We start from the raw sequence: 17,776 nt of genomic DNA on the forward strand, positions 1-17,776 counted from the left end.
CCTTACCCAATACATTATAAGAAAGTATTGTGCTTCTGTTGCTCAAAAAATAAATTAGAAAATGTACTAGTGCACTTGTTTGGTCCTCTATACAAGTCTACCTGAACTTCCTCTTCTCTCCTACAATACAGAAGTAGTGTGGATTATTTCCGTTAAACACAAAAAAAAAAGGTGCATTAGAACTATTTTCTGTTAGAACAACATTAGTGTAGATTCTTAACGTTATGTTTTTTTTTTAAAAAAAAAGAGTACATTATAAATATTTTCTTCTAGAACGCACGCAAAAAAGAAGAAAAAAGATCTCAAGCGTCATTCGCCAAAATATGGCCAACCTTTCCTCTCTTGGGGGGTTTTTTCGGGCGGGAAGGGGTTGGGGGTTGAGTGTGTTACCCAAAGAGAGTATTCTTTTTCGGCCCTCGTAGGAAGGGGAAAATCTTTCTTGGTTATTTTCTATTAATCTTTCTTCTTTTTTCTTCCCAAGCATCTTTTCCGAGACTAAATTTTGTGAAGTTGGATACGAGGTTCATTCATATCTAATTTGTGGTCTTAATCTAACTCTTTCTGTCTTGGGAATATAGTACTGTTAGTCAGTCCAAGCTGTAATCTTCTTTTTTTTTTTTTTTTTGAATTATAAATGGAGGTAATATAGATGAGTGCCGAGCAATCCAAGTAAGTAAAGTGATTAACCCACACAAAAGAAATAAAACGAGGGGATAAAAGTGACTAGAGGATGAGCTTAAAAAAGGAAGAGAATTTTTCCCAAAAAAAAAGGAATAGATGCAGAGCTTCCACGTGACAAAGTCACGTTCGCTACTAAGCCCAAACCCCCATGTACTTCCATTTTGTTCAGTCGTTCATTCATTACTATCCCGTGAAAAGCTGTGACAAACGTGATTTAATGTGAAAACCAAGCTGCAGCAAGCAGTAGTCAGTTACGACAAAAGACTTTTAAGGCTTGTTGAAAAATTAAGAGTTCAAATATTGGAGTGTTTGGATACCAAAATTATTCCAAATAACATTTCGCTTGCATCACAAATACATTTTTTAACTTACCTTTTTATATTTCCAATCACCTTTTTATCTCACATACATCATATCACAAAAAGTGCTACAGTCATTATTCCAAATAATATTTCAAATAATACACTATCCAAACAAATTCTTATTTTGTCACACCCTGTGTCGACAAAAAAAAAAAAAAAAAGTTTCAAATCTTATCTATAATCACTTTGACACTAATACGTGACTTCTCCAAATTTGTGTGGTTGTCAGTTTCTCGTGGCCTAGCTGGATCTCAACCAAATGGCTCTCTATATCCACTTATCTTTTAAAAGTATATTTATACACTTGTTTATGATTATAGTTTAAACCTAAAGCCCATTTGGATCTCAATAATATGCATGGGTTTGTTTGGATAGTGACTCTATATCCCAAATAATATTTTGTTTGCATCATAAACACAATTTTCAACTCGTCTTTTTATATTCTCAACCACCTTTTTATCTCACATACATTATATCATAAAAAGTGCTATAGTAATTATTCCAAATAATATTTCAAATAATACTCTACAAAATGGCTTTCTATATCTACTTGCTAGTATATTTAGAGACTTGCTCATGATCACACTTTAAACCTACGGTGGATCTCAACGGCATTGCTTTCTAATATATCTAAACATCTGTGCATGATCATACTTTAAATCGATCGATTTTGTTAGAAAATATTAGTTTATAATAATAAATTCAGTTTTCTAACTGTGAAACATTTAATCACTCGAATTTATCAACAAAATTATTTTATTATTTTTGCTAAAAATTTGAATCAAAATCCATTTTTTTATTTTGATCAGGATTTATATTCTCAAACAATTCTATTTTATACATGATTAATATCTTCTCCAAGGGGGAAACAGATATTAAAATATAATAATTTACTATCAATTCATTCACTATTTCCTTTTTTAGAAAATAATTTTTCACAGAATAGACTAAAGTAGAAATATGAATACCCTAAAAAAAAAGTAGGAATAGGAGTACAGTAGGCATAGATATTGACGTTTGATTAAAAAAAAAATAAAAAATAGTACTAATTGTCAGTCGGCCGAAATAAAACGTGTAATATACTCCTAGTATTACTCCTGCTGCATACTACTATACTGGTAGTATTAGCATACTACTCGCGAAAAGAAGAGCTGATTAACCACAAAAACCATAGCACTTCTTAGAGGAAGATAGCCATAATTAGTTGCAAAGAGAACAAAAGTAGTAATTACGGCAGCCGGATGTTGGGCTTAATTTGGATTGCCATTATTTGCCAAAAAATTATTTATTTACATCATAAATATATTTTTTAACACACACTTTATCTTTTCAATTACTATCTTTTATCTTACATATATCACATTAATAATTATTTTAAATAATCTCCTATCTAAACACACCCAGTGATAAGAGGGAGGAGGCAGGGCAGGGCATTGAAAGAGCAGTTTTTTTTTTTTCTTTAGCAATTATAAATAGGGTGCGGGGTTGGAGGGGCGGGAGCTGTGTGCTGTAACAGCGCCTTTTTCCCGTTTCTTGGTCACTTTGGCTCAGTAGTAATAGGACCGCTTGGGTATTCGCAGTTTGTTGTGTAGTGTTCCCACAATTTTAACTCCAACGGGCAGGGCAGCAGGAAAATGACTAACTACGTTTCCTCTGCTTCTCTGGTGGTGACCACCGCCCTCGTTTTGCTTTCCTTCTTCTCCACCTCTCTGCTTCTCTGCAATGCTGCTGCTTACCCACCACACCACCGCCACCCTAGCTTCGCCTCTCACAACTACAGAGATGCTCTCTTCAAATCTATTCTCTTCTTTGAGGGGCAGAGGTCAGGAAAGCTCCCTCCTAACCAGAGAATCACTTGGAGGAAGGATTCTGGTTTATCAGATGGCTCTGCAATGCACGTACGTCTTTCAATCTTTCGGGGTTGTTGAGCCTTGTATCTGATACTTTGATTTTTTTGCTTTGGCCTTATTTCTTAACTTTTGAGGGACAATGCTGCTGCAGGTTGATTTGGTGGGAGGCTATTATGATGCAGGGGACAATGTTAAGTTTGGGCTTCCAATGGCGTTCACCACTACCATGCTCTCCTGGAGTGTCATTGAGTTTGGCGGCCTCATGAAAGGCGAGCTTCAGAATGCTAAAGAAGCCATTCGCTGGGCTACTGATTACCTTCTCAAAGCCACTGCCCACCCAGACACAATCTATGTTCAGGTTTCTGTCCTCTCCGAGAATTGTTCTTTCCGCCCCCCCCCCCCTTTTTTTTTTCTTTTGGTGTTGGGGCGGGGTGTAATGAATGAATGAGTTAATGACGGAATGAGGGGTAAAATGTGACATCTTGACCTCTGATCCTTTAGGTAGGAGATGCAAACAGGGACCATGCTTGTTGGGAGAGGCCTGAGGATATGGACACCCCCAGAAGTGTGTTCAAGGTAGACAAAAATACTCCAGGAACTGAGGTGGCAGCAGAAACAGCTGCAGCTCTTGCAGCAGCTTCTTTGGTCTTCAGAAGGAGTGACCCCACTTACTCGAAGACCCTAGTCAAGAGAGCTATTAGCGTAATGCAGACCCCTCACTAATTAGTAGCATTAAATTAAAATGGAGTAGTACATTTTTTTTTTTGGTTACAAATTTTGGGTAAAATAATACTAGACTTGAATCCTGCTTTGCCACTTGGGAACGTACGTACAGGTCTTCGCATTTGCTGACAAGTACCGAGGCTCTTATAGCAACGGACTGAGGCCATTCGTCTGCCCCTTTTATTGTTCATTTTCTGGGTATCAGGTAAGTCTGGCAAAATCTTTAAATTCTCTCTCTCTCTCTCTCTTACTAATGATTGAAGAAGTGAATTAATTGCATCTATACTAGTCGGGAAATGGCCCAATGAGCTTATAAATTGAGGTTTAAATTGTTTTAGTTCTGATGAGAGTGCAGGATGAACTGTTGTGGGGTTCTGCTTGGTTGCACAAAGCCACCAAGAACCCAACCTACCTTCACTACATTCAAGTGAATGGACAAACTCTAGGAGCAGACGAGGCTGATAACACCTTTGGATGGGATAACAAGCATGTAGGAGCTAGAATTCTTCTTTCCAAGGTTGTCACCACCTTTCTCATTGTCATTGGTTGCTGCTAGTCATCAGTCATCACTAAAAATTGCTGCCATATGATGATTTTCCAGGCATTTCTGGTCCAGAAGGTTCAACCCCTCCACGATTACAAAGGCCATGCGGATAACTACATTTGCTCTCTAATTCCAGGAACCCCCTTCTCTCAAACTCAGTACACCCCAGGTAGGTCCGTCCGTTTCAGCAGCCTTTTTTGTTTTTTTTCTCCGTTAATAAAAATTGTTAATGATGTAATGCCTCTGCGTCAAGAAATTTGATCGAGTGCAAGTGCTCCTGGAAGGAAAACATTTTCATGACTAGTCATTTCTGTTTAGTAGTAATTGAAATGAAATGCAGGTGGTCTTCTGTTTAAGATGAGTGACAGCAACATGCAGTACGTGACATCAACGTCTTTCCTGCTGCTCGCTTACGCCAAGTACTTAACCCAAGCTCACGCGGCCGTTAATTGCGCCGGAACCATTGTCACCCCGAGACGGCTTCGTACCATTGCCAAAAAACAGGTACAAATATTTACCATTATTGCAATGTAACATGTGTTTGTGTTTGTGTGGGCGTGCTGTTTACATTTCATCATCAGGTGGACTATTTATTGGGAGATAATCCGCTGAAAATATCGTACATGGTGGGATACGGCCCAAGATATCCTACGAGGATCCACCATAGGGGATCCTCCCTGCCTTGTCTAGCTGCCCACCCGGCGAAGATCCAGTGCTCCTCCGGCTTCAACTTCATGAATTCCCAGTCTCCGAATCCTAACATTCTCGTGGGGGCGATCGTTGGTGGCCCCGATCAGCACGACCGCTTCCCAGATCAACGGTCAGATTACGAGCAGTCAGAGCCGGCCACTTACATTAATGCCCCCCTTGTTGGAGCTCTTGCGTATCTGGCCCACTCATTTCCCCAACAACTCTGAATCTGATGAGGCTTCCCGGCCGGCGGCAACCAATCCAAAAGTGAAGAGCACAAGGCGGCATCTCATCTTTTACCTTACCTTACCCGTATTACTATTATTATAATTATAATTAGGCGTTTCTTTTTCTTTCTTTGTTCTAACTTCTAAGCCTACAATTTGTTGTTGTGAATTGGCCACTGATAGCCTTTTAAAAATTTCGATGGCTAATTGTAGTAGTTGTAGGTCACAAGTTGTATTCCACCCTACCCTACTGTCCCCACTACCACTGGACCCTATTTATTTTACTCCTATTTATGTGGAAATGTGGCAACTCGGCAATGGCCAAGAAGACACCCTTAAAAAAAAAAAAAAAAAAAAAAAAAAAAAAAAAAAAAAAAAAGAGGAAGGGCTCGAGCCCCCCAAAAAGACTTTGTGCACGTTCTGCCAAAAATACATACCAGTAGTAAGTACCATTTAACGAGAAGGATGATGTACCTTCCACTTTGCTACTCTCTCTCTCTCTCTCTCGCGTTGTACTGTGTGATAATGAGATTGAAAAGCTCTTTTAATAAATTTTTGCGTCGTTACTTTGGACAAGAAATGTCAAATTACGTAAAATTATGAATACTTTATATGATACTCTTTGCATTGATTCTGGCGCCCTTAACCCTCTTCATTTTCAGCCAATAGACTCAGAACTCCCAGCGCTGAGCAAGAGTTTGATGATGGCTGATCATCGTTTTGAGAGGACAAGAAAGAAAATAGTTCTACTTAGCCTAGCCATTTGTCTTGACATTTGCTCCGGCACAAGTGTTCTCCCCGAAACGAAAGGAAACGAAAGAAAACAAAAATGTGGGGGGCGAAGAGAGAGGGAGAGAGGAGAAGGAAAACACCCAAAATAAAATAAATCGATATACCGTCGATGTGGGGCCCAATACTTGACCGTTAGATAAGTCAAAAACTGGAACGACAGGTACCGTGCATCGTAGACCACAGACGCCGTGTGATCACTTGACACGCGTGTGGGTGGAAGATCAGCACGTGGTTAGGAAAAGCTGCAACACGGCAATGTGTCAGAAAATAAAACAGCAGCAGCAGCCAACAGAAGAGGAGTATGTTCATGTTGGTTAAGGAAGGGGCCTTTGGTTTGGTCTTCTTGTGACCCTTCTTTCAACTTTAAGGTCCTGCTGCTGCGTGCTTTAATTCATATACTTCGTAGTACATAATATATGCTGATCTTTAATTCAATTTCCCGTGCTTTATTCATACAAAACAACGACTGAAGTACAACATAAAAATCATTATTATTATTATTGAGAAGCAACCCGGGTCGTCCATTATAGATAATGGATCCCTTAAAGACTGCTGCCACGGAGACCAGACATCTGCACAACCTTAAACAAACATAGGGGATGTAGGAATTCATCACATCACATCACATCCTCCAGCATATTTGTCCCATGACAGAATACCTTTCTTGCCATCATACATACAATACAAAGCTCTTGAAAGCTACTATTATTTATTTGCATCATCATCCAAAGACTCGTCAAATTTAAACCGGTTGAATGAGGGTAAAGATTCAACGTCCGCATAAGCACCCACCGGAACGAGCATGGCATACAAAACCATATATAGATCTCACACTAGTTAGTTAGTAGTACAACCCTCTAATGTTGATCATCAACAGCCAGAGGAACAGATTTTACCTGAAACAGAGAAAACAAGGAAACAAAAATCAAAGGCTCTTCTTCTGCTGGCCAATAGGCACCACCTTTGCAGATAATCCACACTGATACTAATACAATGCTACATTTCTACTACCACCATATTTAGTCTTAAACAAAAAAGGAGAGATCGAGGATCTACCAATTCACGGAGCTTGAGAATGTAGAACATCTCCAGATATCTCCTAGTTTCCCGCCTCTCAAGCTTTGAAACATACTTCCAGAAGCCATAAACTCCAGCCAAAGTCATCAGCCTTTCTGAATATATTTTCCAGGTATACCTGAAAACGTACGTTGTATAGGCAATTATTATCAAACCTCACATGCCTGCCAAGATGAGTGGCTATATGCCACCACCAACAACAACCAAATATTCTTTCCTAGACATTCAGACCTTTCATAAATCCTTTGAAGTCCTGCTCTAGATATTTTCTCCCAGTACTTTGGATCTTCCTTGCATCGCTGAAAGAAATTTACCATTGCCGCAGAGTCCTTATCAGGGTGATATGGATCAATGTGGAACCCAGATATCCCATCTTCAATGATCTCCTTAGGACCACCATGGCAAGTTGCAAATGTAGGAAGGCCACAGGTCATCGCCTCCACAACAGTAAGCCCAAAAGCTTCATAAAATGCAGGCTGGAAAGAAGTTCAAGAACTTTTTCAATTTAATCCGTTAAGAAAACATCCTGCACGCAAATTGCAGATCCACGGGAAACATGATTACTGTACCTGAACAAAAATTCCCCTTTTGTCAGCAATATAACGATATAGCTCACCATTCCGCGCTCTATTTGTTTGGGCAGCTATCCAACGGAATTCGCCATCCAAATTATATTCTTTCATAAGCATGTGCATCTTCTCTATTTCAGAAATTTCTTCCCTGTCACTTGATTTTTTCACATCGTTGTAACCTGCCACCACAACAAGGTTTGCTAATTCCCGTAGTTCAGCATTTTTAGCATAGCACTCTACCAGGCCTGTGATGTTTTTAACCCGATCCAGCCTTGCCATGGAGAAAATAATGGGCTTTGATGCGTCCTTCAGAGTACCACTGCATTCAATAGAGTCAACCAAAAGCAATTAATCCCGAATGATGCCTTTTCAAAGGCGAAAGTGCTATAGTAGGAAGGGCTCAAAAAGTTGAACCATCTTGAGAACCATGTAGGAATAGTTGATTATTTTGGTAAAAAAGCCTCTCCAACTCATCATAATGCACTTATATGAAGCCTTAATATTGGAAAAAAAATGCAAAATAAGTCACTCACATATGCTCATCATTCTGCTCAGGATCAAATAACAGATTTTCAATTGAACCATGAAAAGAAGTCAGCCTTTTTTCTGTGTCTGAGTAGGGAAAGTAAATTGCCATATCTGCACCAGGAGAAACTATGTTGAACTTGGGATCAAAAACATCGATGCCGTGAACAACACGATACAGGCCAGGAAGAGTGAAAGCCGTATGACTCTCGTACTGACCAACTGTATTATTCCTGAAAGCAAACAAATCAAGCACAAAGACAAGGTTGCAGTTGAGATATATAACAGCAACTGTGATTGAAGAACATTGAACTGCTTCATTACACAAAATAACAGTCATATGGGCACCAAAAAGCTTACGTTCCAGCAATCTCTTGGTATGTGCTGGTAATTATAAAATCTGAATGATTCATAGCAAGCAGGTCAGCAGTGAATTGACATGAGAAGTGATATTTCTCCTCAAATTTTCTCCAGTATATGTCCGAATCTGGATATTTTGTTTTCTCCAAGGCATGAGCAATAGTGCACTGTAAAAGTTATGAAAGTGGTTTTCACTTTCAGCAAATTGCAGACATTATAAAATTACTATTTCATGGCAACAGAATAGCAAATTAAAAAATGTATGTATCTCAAACCTGTGTAACTCCAAGCTTGTGAGCTAGTAAAGATGCAACCAGATTACCATCGCTATAGTTGCCAATAATGAGATCTGGTCTACCCTGCAACTCGGCAGAAATTTCATTTGCCGCATCCTGAGGAGAAAACCCAATACAATGGTTAACAGAATCTCCTATCATTCTTTCTAATTAAGAACCACAATAGTCTCAAAACAAATGTCATCTTTTTTAGCTGCAGTAATGTACAAACACTAGTACTACTATTCAAGAACAATTTCTGCCCTAGACAAAACTTTTTAAGAGTTCCAATCAGATTTACTCAGAAGCCGGAACAAAGAAAAGCTGTAAGTCGTAAGTTCAGCTGCAATAAACATAATCTACTATCGTTCATGGAAAGCAATAATGTCCTTCAGGTACAAAATATCAATTTAAGCAGAAACTCCATATCACCTCCATCCTTTCCCTTACCAGACATTTAATCTGGTAAATAATCGTGTTCAAAAGTTGCACAGAAAAAAAAAAAAATGCAAAAATCCTCAACATAGCAGTCGCTTCAAATTGACCAACATTCAAAAATAAGATTAGTCAAGTAATGGTGACTAAACTCATCCACTCTGATTCCAATAATCAAAGAAAAAGTATCCTGATGAAAAAATCTGCTTTGAACTTTTCCTATCTCTAATGTTCCTGTTTATCTTACCTCTGTAAAAGTCTCCAGGTAAGGCCAAACATCAAACCTCGAGATCCATTTGCGGAGAATTCCTTTCTCAGTTCTAAAAGGGACACGTAAAATGCTTGTATACTCAGTTCCACTAACTCTTTCCAACCTCTGGTTGCATGTAGTGCCTTTTGCATCAGGAATTAACCGAGTCACCTAGTAAGGAAGACAAGTCATATCAACAGTAATATTCAGATAGGTTCAGATTTCAAAAAGGATATCACTTACAATAAGAATTCTGGGAGTGACATTCAGCCCTTGCTGCTTTATTCTTAAAAGCATTTCATTCTCCAAGGCTCGAACTTGATCCAGTATATAGACAATCTGTATGTCATCCAAGAGGAACAATGATTTCTAAGCACCCTTTAGCAGCTAAACTACCATTACATAATAAGGAGAACTTCGGTAAAAAACGATGCCACAGTTAAAGACAAAAAAGAAGCTGAAATCTTTAGAAAAAGTACAACTCTAGTTACAAGTATAAAATTCTGCCCTCAATTTAAAATGATTTGGACCAAGACAACAAAACATACCTGGCCACCAGTATCAGGCAAGCCCAAGACATTTGCTTGACCAAAATATCCATGAACAGACAAAATGACAACGTTAAACACCATAGGTACTCTACCAAGAAAAGTTTCCAGAGTAGAAGGATCAGGTGCTTGAAGGATGTCAGAAAGAAGATGCATCATATTCAGAACCCTTGCTGCGGTGTCACCCCAACCCCTCTCAAAACCCAATTCTTGCAATCTGCATAGATACAACTGTAGGTAAACAGCCTAAAAAAAAAAAATTAAATCTAGCTAAATGTATATATTCTATAACCATAACTACAAAAATCATCTTAGGGTTGGTTCTTGTGAAGAAACATACGCATATTCAAAGTCAGAATAAGGTGTATCTTGTGGGAGCTTGGCAAGATAATCCTCTGCCTTGGACAAAGCAGATTCAAGCCTGGATATGCGTTGTATCCTATCATTCAACATTAATACCTGCATGGGAACAATGGTATCAAATCAAAATTGCTATAGTTGTGTCCACCTAAATGGAGTTGGTAGATACAATGCAGCATAAACAGTCAGGTTAACTACAAAAGCCAGGGAGCAATAAAATTCTGTGCAACAGTAGACATAATCAAATAAGAACGTGAAGTTCAGAAGAACTTACATGCCCTTTGTGTTTATGTGCACGAAGGAAATCAAGCAATGGCTCCAAAGAATCTTTATTGCGGAACATGATGGAAGAGAGGTGACGATTAAGAAATTGAACTCCATTACCAATATAAGAAGATCTGGTTGGGCGAGGAAATGTTGCATTGAATGGTTCAAAATCGAGCTCAAGAACTAAATGGTCTTCAGAGCTAGAACACAGTGAAAAGCAATCAAATATTCATAATATCCAGAATTGGTGACCCTGAATCAGAAAACTAATTCAACTCAATTAAAGACCACACTAACTTACCGGCCATCCACAAGTTCTTCCTTAAGATGGAGATATTCTGAAATTGACAACTGATCAACACTAAGTTCATATACGTTAACGCGTACATACTCCCAAACACCAGGCCTTGGACGGACAGCAATAGCAACAAACGGTGGTAAAACAATAGCTTCCTGTAATTAGCAATCAAAGACAAAAAGTATAAAGGAAATCTCAAAATTCCCGGTTGCTTTTTCTTAGTGGACCAGAAAGAAAATCAGGAAGACAACTTTCATTTTCGATTTCTTTTTTCTAGAAAAGTGAAGCACGGTTATATTAAGAATTTGAACGACAGAAAGTATGATTTAATTTTTACAGTTAGACGTCAAAAACAAGAAGGCTACCGACCAAGTAAGTGGGAAGCAAGTTTTTGCACGATTTTGATGAAAGTTTTAATTGACTTAATTTGTATAAGATGTTTACACTTAATTGACTTAAGTGTAAAGAACTCAATGGATCAATGATGTCATATACCGAATGCCCTGTTACCTGTTTCCTTACTACGTTGCTAGCTGCCGTTGTTGTACTGGTTCCAGCGTTTTAACAAATGTGTGAAACTCAAAAGAAAATAATGTCAACCTTGGCCCAAGGAAAGCGTAGAGATCCACAAGATGATTAATACGGTATAAACACACCAATTAACATATCATCCAGCAGAATCTGACTGCAAGCGCTCCCCCACCCCACCCCACCCCCGGCCTTCCCCAGCGCCAAAAAAGGGAGAAAAAAAAAAACTATTCAGTACTAGAACAATAGTTATAGTATTACCTGAGCGGACCGTAGAACTTCACTAAACGGGCCCTCACTAAGCTTTTTACATGCGGTTTCATCAACGACGATGTTATCTAGTTCGTCGATCAGGTGATGGGGTTGCAACATCCCCTTCCCCTGTGCCACATATCTTTCGAAACAGAAACATAACCGACAAATGAAAAACGATCAGAAAAAGAAAACATTAAATACCAGACAATCTACTTACATAAGTACTAGAAACAGAAAAAACAAGCAAAGGAACAAAAGAAAAAAAAATTAAAAAGAAAAACAGAGAATTTCAAGACAATATAATATTTCTTCGGTTCCTGGGTTAGGATTCCAGTAAAAATAGACGACACAAACCTGGAGAGTAGGGCAACAAGTTCGTTACGATGCGCAGAAAGAGTGTCTTCCACCCTTTCTCGAATACTAGGCAGTTTCTGCAACTTAATAGTGGCCATTTTACTCGATCAAGAGTTCTCTAGCGCTTTCTTTCTTTTCCTTTTTCTTTTTTTTTTTTTTTGTGATGGGTTTTGTACCGAGCAGAGAGAGCAACCTGGGTCAAAATCAAATGGATTGATGAAGAAGATGGTGGTGATCAAATTGAATTTATACAAGTGGAAAGCGAAAGCAGAGAAAGCAAAGGTGGCGGTTTATTGCAGCTTTGTTTTTATGGAGGAGAGGAGTACTAGTGCTACTATTCGAATCCACTCGTCGTATTGTTGTTATACCGGTGCAGTTTTAGTGAATTTAAATAAAGAAGGGGCCCACTCGAGGAAATATTATTTTTTCTGGGGATAAGGTCGGGGGACCTATATGTTTTTTTTTTATTATTATTAGTTTTAGGATAACGGTTTAAAACATTCCTCATATTTTATCATATAAATCTTTTCATTTTTTACTTTGAAAATGTTTAACTTTACCTTTCTTACAAAATTAAATCAATAGAATTTGATTCCATTTTAGATTTTTTATTATTTTTTATCTTGAATCTATCACGTATGGTCAATTTTTAGAAGCAAAAAGATTAGATATCATTTATAATTTAATAAATCACCTAATTTATATATTTATCATTGCTTATAGAAGATAGAATCTGATCCGAATCATATTCATTTTTCTTATCTATCTAATTCATATTTATTTTTTGTCACTAAAAAATGGAATCTAACTTTTTGGTACATAAAAATTACTATTGTGGATCATATGATAATTTTAAGTGAAAAAGTGATTAACATTTTTTATTATGATAAAAATATATATTTGATAAGATGTGACGGATGTTTTCAACTTTTTTTTTTTCTTCTTGATATGCTTTCGGCGATTCGTGGGATGATGAAAACATTAGCTCCCATGGTATTCGCGTCCAATGATTATTGTTTGTTTCTGGTTTAGTTGCTGAGAGACTATTTCAATTTTCACAAGGGGTTGGCACGCAAGAACTTTTGGCAAAGCCTTCACATGCGCGTGTTGCTTCTGCTTCTAGTCGTTTCCGGAATCATGACTTTTCATTCCAACATTAATAAAATTTTCTTCCCGAAATCCAAAGTTGGAGCTGTTAATTTTGCTCCCTGTCAGCCACTGAGGGTAAAGTAACGTAAGTAATTGTTTGGATATGAGGTTATTGACCCCCCAAAAAAAATTAATTGAATTATAAACACGTTTTTCTATACATTTTAAAATTAATTAAATTATGAACACATCCTTTTAATTATTTAAATTTTTTTATCTTACATACGTCACATCACAAAAAGTGTTATAAATAATTATTCCAAATAATTACCCATCCTAACACGATTTTTCTGCTGCAGATTTTCTATTTCATCTAAACCATGTCAAACTAAGTGTTTGTGCTGGTACAAATTCAATGCACTAGACTACAATTTTACAAGAAAGTGTGTATAGGAAAGAATACCAAGATCTCGAAAGAATGTGATAAATGAACCCGTCAAATGCCGATTAACATGTATCGTACAAAATTATAACTCAATGTCAGTTGCACATTAGCTTTGAACTGTGAAGAGTAATTTTCCTTATTTCAGCCTTTTGTTTTTATGGTTCGAAGATTGTGTATATTAACCAACTGTAAATTCATTAAAAAGAATAAATTTATTTACTTAAGGAGTTTTATGGACAACATATCGAATTATAATTGATAAATAAATAATTCCATAGAGATTGTGGTTTTAACATATGTAACTACTAGTGATTGCACGGCCTGCTTTCATATGAACGGGGTATGCTCATTTGATTATATATGTAATCTGATTTTAGATATTATGATCCCAAAAAATTAGTTGAAGTATTATTTTTCTCTATGTTCACGTTCTCTGCATAAAGTTCAATCATTTGTTTGGATAGTGATTTTCTATCACAAAAAAAAAAAAAAAAAAAAATTTATGCTGGAAGACTTGAGCCGTTATCTCTCAAAAAACTAAAAAATTCCTTTTTCTCCCCAAAATAGAAGTTAAAATAAATTAAGAGCGACGAATTTTAATGCAAAAATATGAGGTTGGAAGACTTAAGCGGTTATTTCTCAAATTATATTTGCACCGCCTCAAAATTTTTTTTTATATAATCCGGAACATGTCTCGACTTGAACCCTTAGGACCCGAGCCACTACACCAAACCGAAGAAGTGCGCCAATGCCCCACACAGTGACCCTGGACAAGTCACAGGGGTTTAAGTATAGGGTAAGATTCGAACTCAGAACTTCAAAAGTCCTCAAGAGCCCGCCTAACGCTGGACCACCCTATGAAAGGCGTTACGCCTCAAATTGTACCTCACATTGACTGAAACTGTGGCATTACATTCTGGGATAAAATCAGAAGGACCAAATAGAAAAAGAAAGATGGACCATCCATTTCCACCGGATTATGTGCAAGAAGAATTTGCGGTTGACCGAAATGAGAAACAGTTTAAAGGCACAAGGAAGGTGAATTCCATTAGCAAGCCTTTTGGCTTTTATTTTTTTCTTTTTTTTCCCCCCTCTCTCCTAATTATCATTGTCGTTGCATTTGTAAGTAGACAATATTAAATAATACAAAAACTGTCTTCAAAGAAGGTCACAATGGCTCTGAGAGAGATCAAGGCGTTGTATCTAGTATTGGCTTCAGCGGCCTTGCTCTTGTGTAACAAGGGAGAATGTAGCTCTTTTGGAGCCCGTCGTGGCCTAGCAGCTGACGTTGAGACAGTTTTTGATGTTACCAAGTTTGGGGCAAGGCCCGATGGCAGAACTGATGGCTCTCTGGTGAGAACTATATGTATATATATATAGTCATTTGGTTAATATTTACCCAGTCTTCATTTATTTATTCTATAGCATAGCATTGAACTAACAATGATGGAAACGCGCGTACGTACGTGCAGCAAATGATCAGGGCATGGAATGCTGCATGCAAATCAGGCGCACCGGCGAAGCTTGTTTTTCCTCCGGGCAAATTTGTGGCAGGGGAGGTAGTCTTCCAGGGGCCATGCACCACCCCAACACCCATAACCATTGAAATCCAAGGAACCATTTTATCGAGCACCGATCTTAGCGTGTTCACTCAGGGAGTATGGATATCTATCGAAAATGTGAATGGGGTCATAGTCACCGGTGGAGGTACTCTCGACGGCCGAGGGGCCTCTGCCTGGGAATATGCAGGAGGAGATGGTGCTGGCCTTCTTCCAGTTGTAAGTGCACCTTGAGATTTATTTTCCCCTTTTTCATTTTTTTTTTCTCTCTACCTGGGACTTTTAATTATTCCTTTAGCTATATATTCTTAATCCTTTTACTACATGAATCGTGCAGTCTCTTCAAATGTTGAAAGTACAAAATGGTGTTATCCAAAATATCAACCTGCTTAACAGTAAAGGCTTCCACAGCAAGGTCACCTGGAGCGCCAACATCACCGTGTCGGACCTCACTATAACAGCCCCTGCAGATAGCCCCAATACTGATGGCCTCCACATTAGCAGCTCTCAAAATGTGAATGTCACAAACCTCACCATAGGAACAGGAGACGACTGTATCTCCGTGGGCGAAGGCAACACCAACATTGCCATCTCCAAGATTACTTGTGGCCCAGGACATGGCATCAGGTGCCCACACCCACTTCAAGCTAGCTAGTATCAATTTCAATCTAATTCCTGATCCATACTTTTGATCAATTTTCTTTTCCTCTCATTTGCCAGCATTGGAAGCTTGGGGAAGCGCCCGGCGGAAAAAGATGTGAACGGGGTAACCGTAACAAACTGTACATTGACAGGCACAACCAATGGCGCAAGGATTAAAACCTACCATGCATCTCCCCCGATGCGTGCTTCTGGTATCGTTTATGAGGACATAATAATGAACGTCGTCAGAAATCCAATCGTCATTGATCAGCATTACAATTCCAGGAAAAAGAACCAGGTTAGATACTCTGTATTATAATAGTTTCACTGCTCATAATCCGCACGTACTGTTAATCTACCATTCATGCATGCATGCATATATTGTACTATACACAACAACGAGAATTCTTTCGTTATTTGGGAAATTAATTAATTAATGATTGACAACAAATGATGCATGGGGCAGCCGTCGAGGGTGCAAATCAGCGATGTTCACTTCCGGAATATCAGGGGAACCTCCGCATCACCAGTTGCAGTTAATCTGGATTGCAGCCAGGCAGTCCCGTGCCAAGGCGTTGAGATGGTCGATATTAATTTAGCTCCAGCTCCGGGAGTGGCTGCTATTTCATCTGCCTGCATCAACACCAAACCAACTTTGGGAGGCAAGCTCACCTTGGGTCAAGGTGGTTGTCAGCAGTAATTCAGCCCACTTCTCAACCCCCAAGAGGCCAAAATGAATATTATGATCACACCAAGCTTTGTTACTAACTCCGATCCCTCCCTCGAATATACCTACTGTTGCAGCAGCATGTATTCCTTCACCTGCTATTTTTGTTATATTTTGGCAGATGCAAAATATATCGTCTCATCAGTGTTACTGAATTTCATGCCTGTCCTCCTAAGCTGTTCAATAATTAAGAACCAAACTTGAGTGGTACAAGGAGAATCCATCTCTTCAATATATTGCATGTCTATTTGACGGATATTTTCTTGAAGAGCTCTAGCAATTAATTTTTTTTCAGTACGTCTTGTGAAACAAAAGTTAAAAGCGCAATAAAAGCTCAAGAAGAACAGCTTTTTTTTTTTTTTTTGAAAAAAAAGGTAAAAGTAAATTTGATGGTTAAACTTATAAGAGGTGAGTAATGGAGCGCGTCTGTGAATCGTGATCAATGTCTTCGATTTGGATACGCAATTTACTTAACATATGACGAATCCACTGGACTTGCCATCAACTCCAGAGTACTAATTTTGATGACGATAGGTTTTCATTTCTCTCAATTTTTGAAAATGCCCATGTACAACTTTGAATTTCCCATGACCAATTACAATTTCCACTGTTAGACCAAGTAATTAATTATCTCCACTTTCTTATTAATGGTTGTTCGGATGTGTTTCACAGATTGTCTTGATTCCAACATCCTCAAGTGTGAAATTTTTTTCACTTTCTCCTCTTTATTTTCATCAGTTTTGAAATGGTTGACAAGGGATCAATTTGAAGCTTGCACTGAGTTTTTTTTTTTTTTTAAAGCTGCACTGAGTTAGTCATGATAGACAATATTCACTTAACTGTTAATCAAGGGTGACTTGGTTATAAAATATAATAAAACACAATCTTATAGTGATACCCCAATTCCAATCCCACATCGGAATCAAGCAAAGGGGAGGAATGATTTATAAGTTTAGATGTTTGAGCTATTTAATAATTTGGATTAACCATTATGAATCCATAATTTTAATTCAAAAGGTTATGGGCGTGAGGCGTTACAAATGACATCAGCGTGACACTAGAGCCACATACCGGGAAGGGGGGCCATCTTTAGAGTCCAAACATGATCAAGTGTTTTATGATTTTGACTATATAAGGAACTATGTTACGACGTGTGAGTTAGTGTGTTATGATTCTAACTATGTACAAAAAGTGCAAGGACTAACGTGTTACGTGAACTCTACGTGGAATGAGATTGAAATAGTGCCACATACGGGGCCTCCTCCAGAGCCCAAACATAATCAAGTTTTTTATGGTTTTGACTATATAAGGAACTGTGTTATGACGTTTGAGTTAGTGTGT

At 38.1% G+C, this 17,776-nt stretch overlaps 3 protein-coding genes across 3 annotated transcripts; 2 read left to right on the forward strand and 1 right to left on the reverse strand.

Annotated features, from left to right (window-relative positions):
• Window positions 1-2,564: 2,564 nt before the first annotated feature.
• LOC113718263 (endoglucanase 17-like) lies at window positions 2,565-5,296 on the forward strand. The gene is made up of 8 exons (XM_027243178.2): window positions 2,565-2,941; window positions 3,045-3,251; window positions 3,395-3,595; window positions 3,729-3,821; window positions 3,972-4,133; window positions 4,218-4,329; window positions 4,501-4,664; window positions 4,742-5,296. Exons 1-8 carry the CDS (start codon window positions 2,678-2,680, stop codon window positions 5,075-5,077), a joined length of 1,539 nt encoding a protein of 512 aa, XP_027098979.2. The 5' UTR covers window positions 2,565-2,677; the 3' UTR covers window positions 5,078-5,296.
• Window positions 5,297-6,336: 1,040 nt separating this feature from the next.
• On the reverse strand, window positions 6,337-12,331 carry LOC113718268 (sucrose synthase 2). The gene is made up of 15 exons (XM_027243186.2): window positions 11,974-12,331; window positions 11,626-11,758; window positions 10,840-10,991; window positions 10,546-10,738; window positions 10,252-10,370; window positions 9,912-10,128; window positions 9,607-9,702; window positions 9,361-9,534; window positions 8,679-8,795; window positions 8,404-8,570; window positions 8,052-8,276; window positions 7,516-7,837; window positions 7,178-7,422; window positions 6,926-7,064; window positions 6,337-6,765 (listed from the first exon to the last, which is right to left on the reverse strand). The coding sequence occupies exons 1-15, from the start codon at window positions 12,069-12,071 to the stop codon at window positions 6,727-6,729; spliced, it is 2,436 nt and encodes an 811-aa protein (XP_027098987.2). The 5' UTR covers window positions 12,072-12,331; the 3' UTR covers window positions 6,337-6,726.
• Window positions 12,332-14,680: 2,349 nt separating this feature from the next.
• Window positions 14,681-16,578, forward strand: LOC113696430 (exopolygalacturonase clone GBGE184-like). The gene is made up of 5 exons (XM_027215848.2): window positions 14,681-14,860; window positions 14,980-15,285; window positions 15,404-15,693; window positions 15,787-16,006; window positions 16,175-16,578. The coding sequence occupies exons 1-5, from the start codon at window positions 14,681-14,683 to the stop codon at window positions 16,406-16,408; spliced, it is 1,230 nt and encodes a 409-aa protein (XP_027071649.2). The 3' UTR covers window positions 16,409-16,578.
• The last annotated feature ends 1,198 nt before the right edge of the window (window positions 16,579-17,776 follow it).

This window comes from Coffea arabica, chromosome 1e, assembly GCF_036785885.1.
Source record: "Coffea arabica cultivar ET-39 chromosome 1e, Coffea Arabica ET-39 HiFi, whole genome shotgun sequence".
Taxonomy (NCBI): Eukaryota; Viridiplantae; Streptophyta; class Magnoliopsida; order Gentianales; family Rubiaceae; genus Coffea; species Coffea arabica.

Coding starts and splice junctions, on each gene's coding strand:
- LOC113718263 (XM_027243178.2), top strand. CDS start 2,678: ATGACTAACTACGTTTCCTCTGCTTCTCTGGTGGTGACCACCGCCCTC. Junction 2,942..3,044: donor CAGATGGCTCTGCAATGCAC/GTACGTCTTTCA, acceptor ATGCTGCTGCAG/GTTGATTTGGTGGGAGGCTA. Junction 3,822..3,971: donor GTTCATTTTCTGGGTATCAG/GTAAGTCTGGCA, acceptor ATGAGAGTGCAG/GATGAACTGTTGTGGGGTTC.
- LOC113718268 (XM_027243186.2), bottom strand. CDS start 12,071: ATGGCCACTATTAAGTTGCAGAAACTGCCTAGTATTCGAGAAAGGGTG. Junction 10,739..10,839: donor GAAGAACTTGTGGATGGCCG/GTAAGTTAGTGT, acceptor ACTGTGTTCTAG/CTCTGAAGACCATTTAGTTC. Junction 10,371..10,545: donor CACATAAACACAAAGGGCAT/GTAAGTTCTTCT, acceptor GTTCCCATGCAG/GTATTAATGTTGAATGATAG.
- LOC113696430 (XM_027215848.2), top strand. CDS start 14,681: ATGGCTCTGAGAGAGATCAAGGCGTTGTATCTAGTATTGGCTTCAGCG. Junction 15,286..15,403: donor GTGCTGGCCTTCTTCCAGTT/GTAAGTGCACCT, acceptor TGAATCGTGCAG/TCTCTTCAAATGTTGAAAGT. Junction 15,694..15,786: donor GGCCCAGGACATGGCATCAG/GTGCCCACACCC, acceptor CTCATTTGCCAG/CATTGGAAGCTTGGGGAAGC.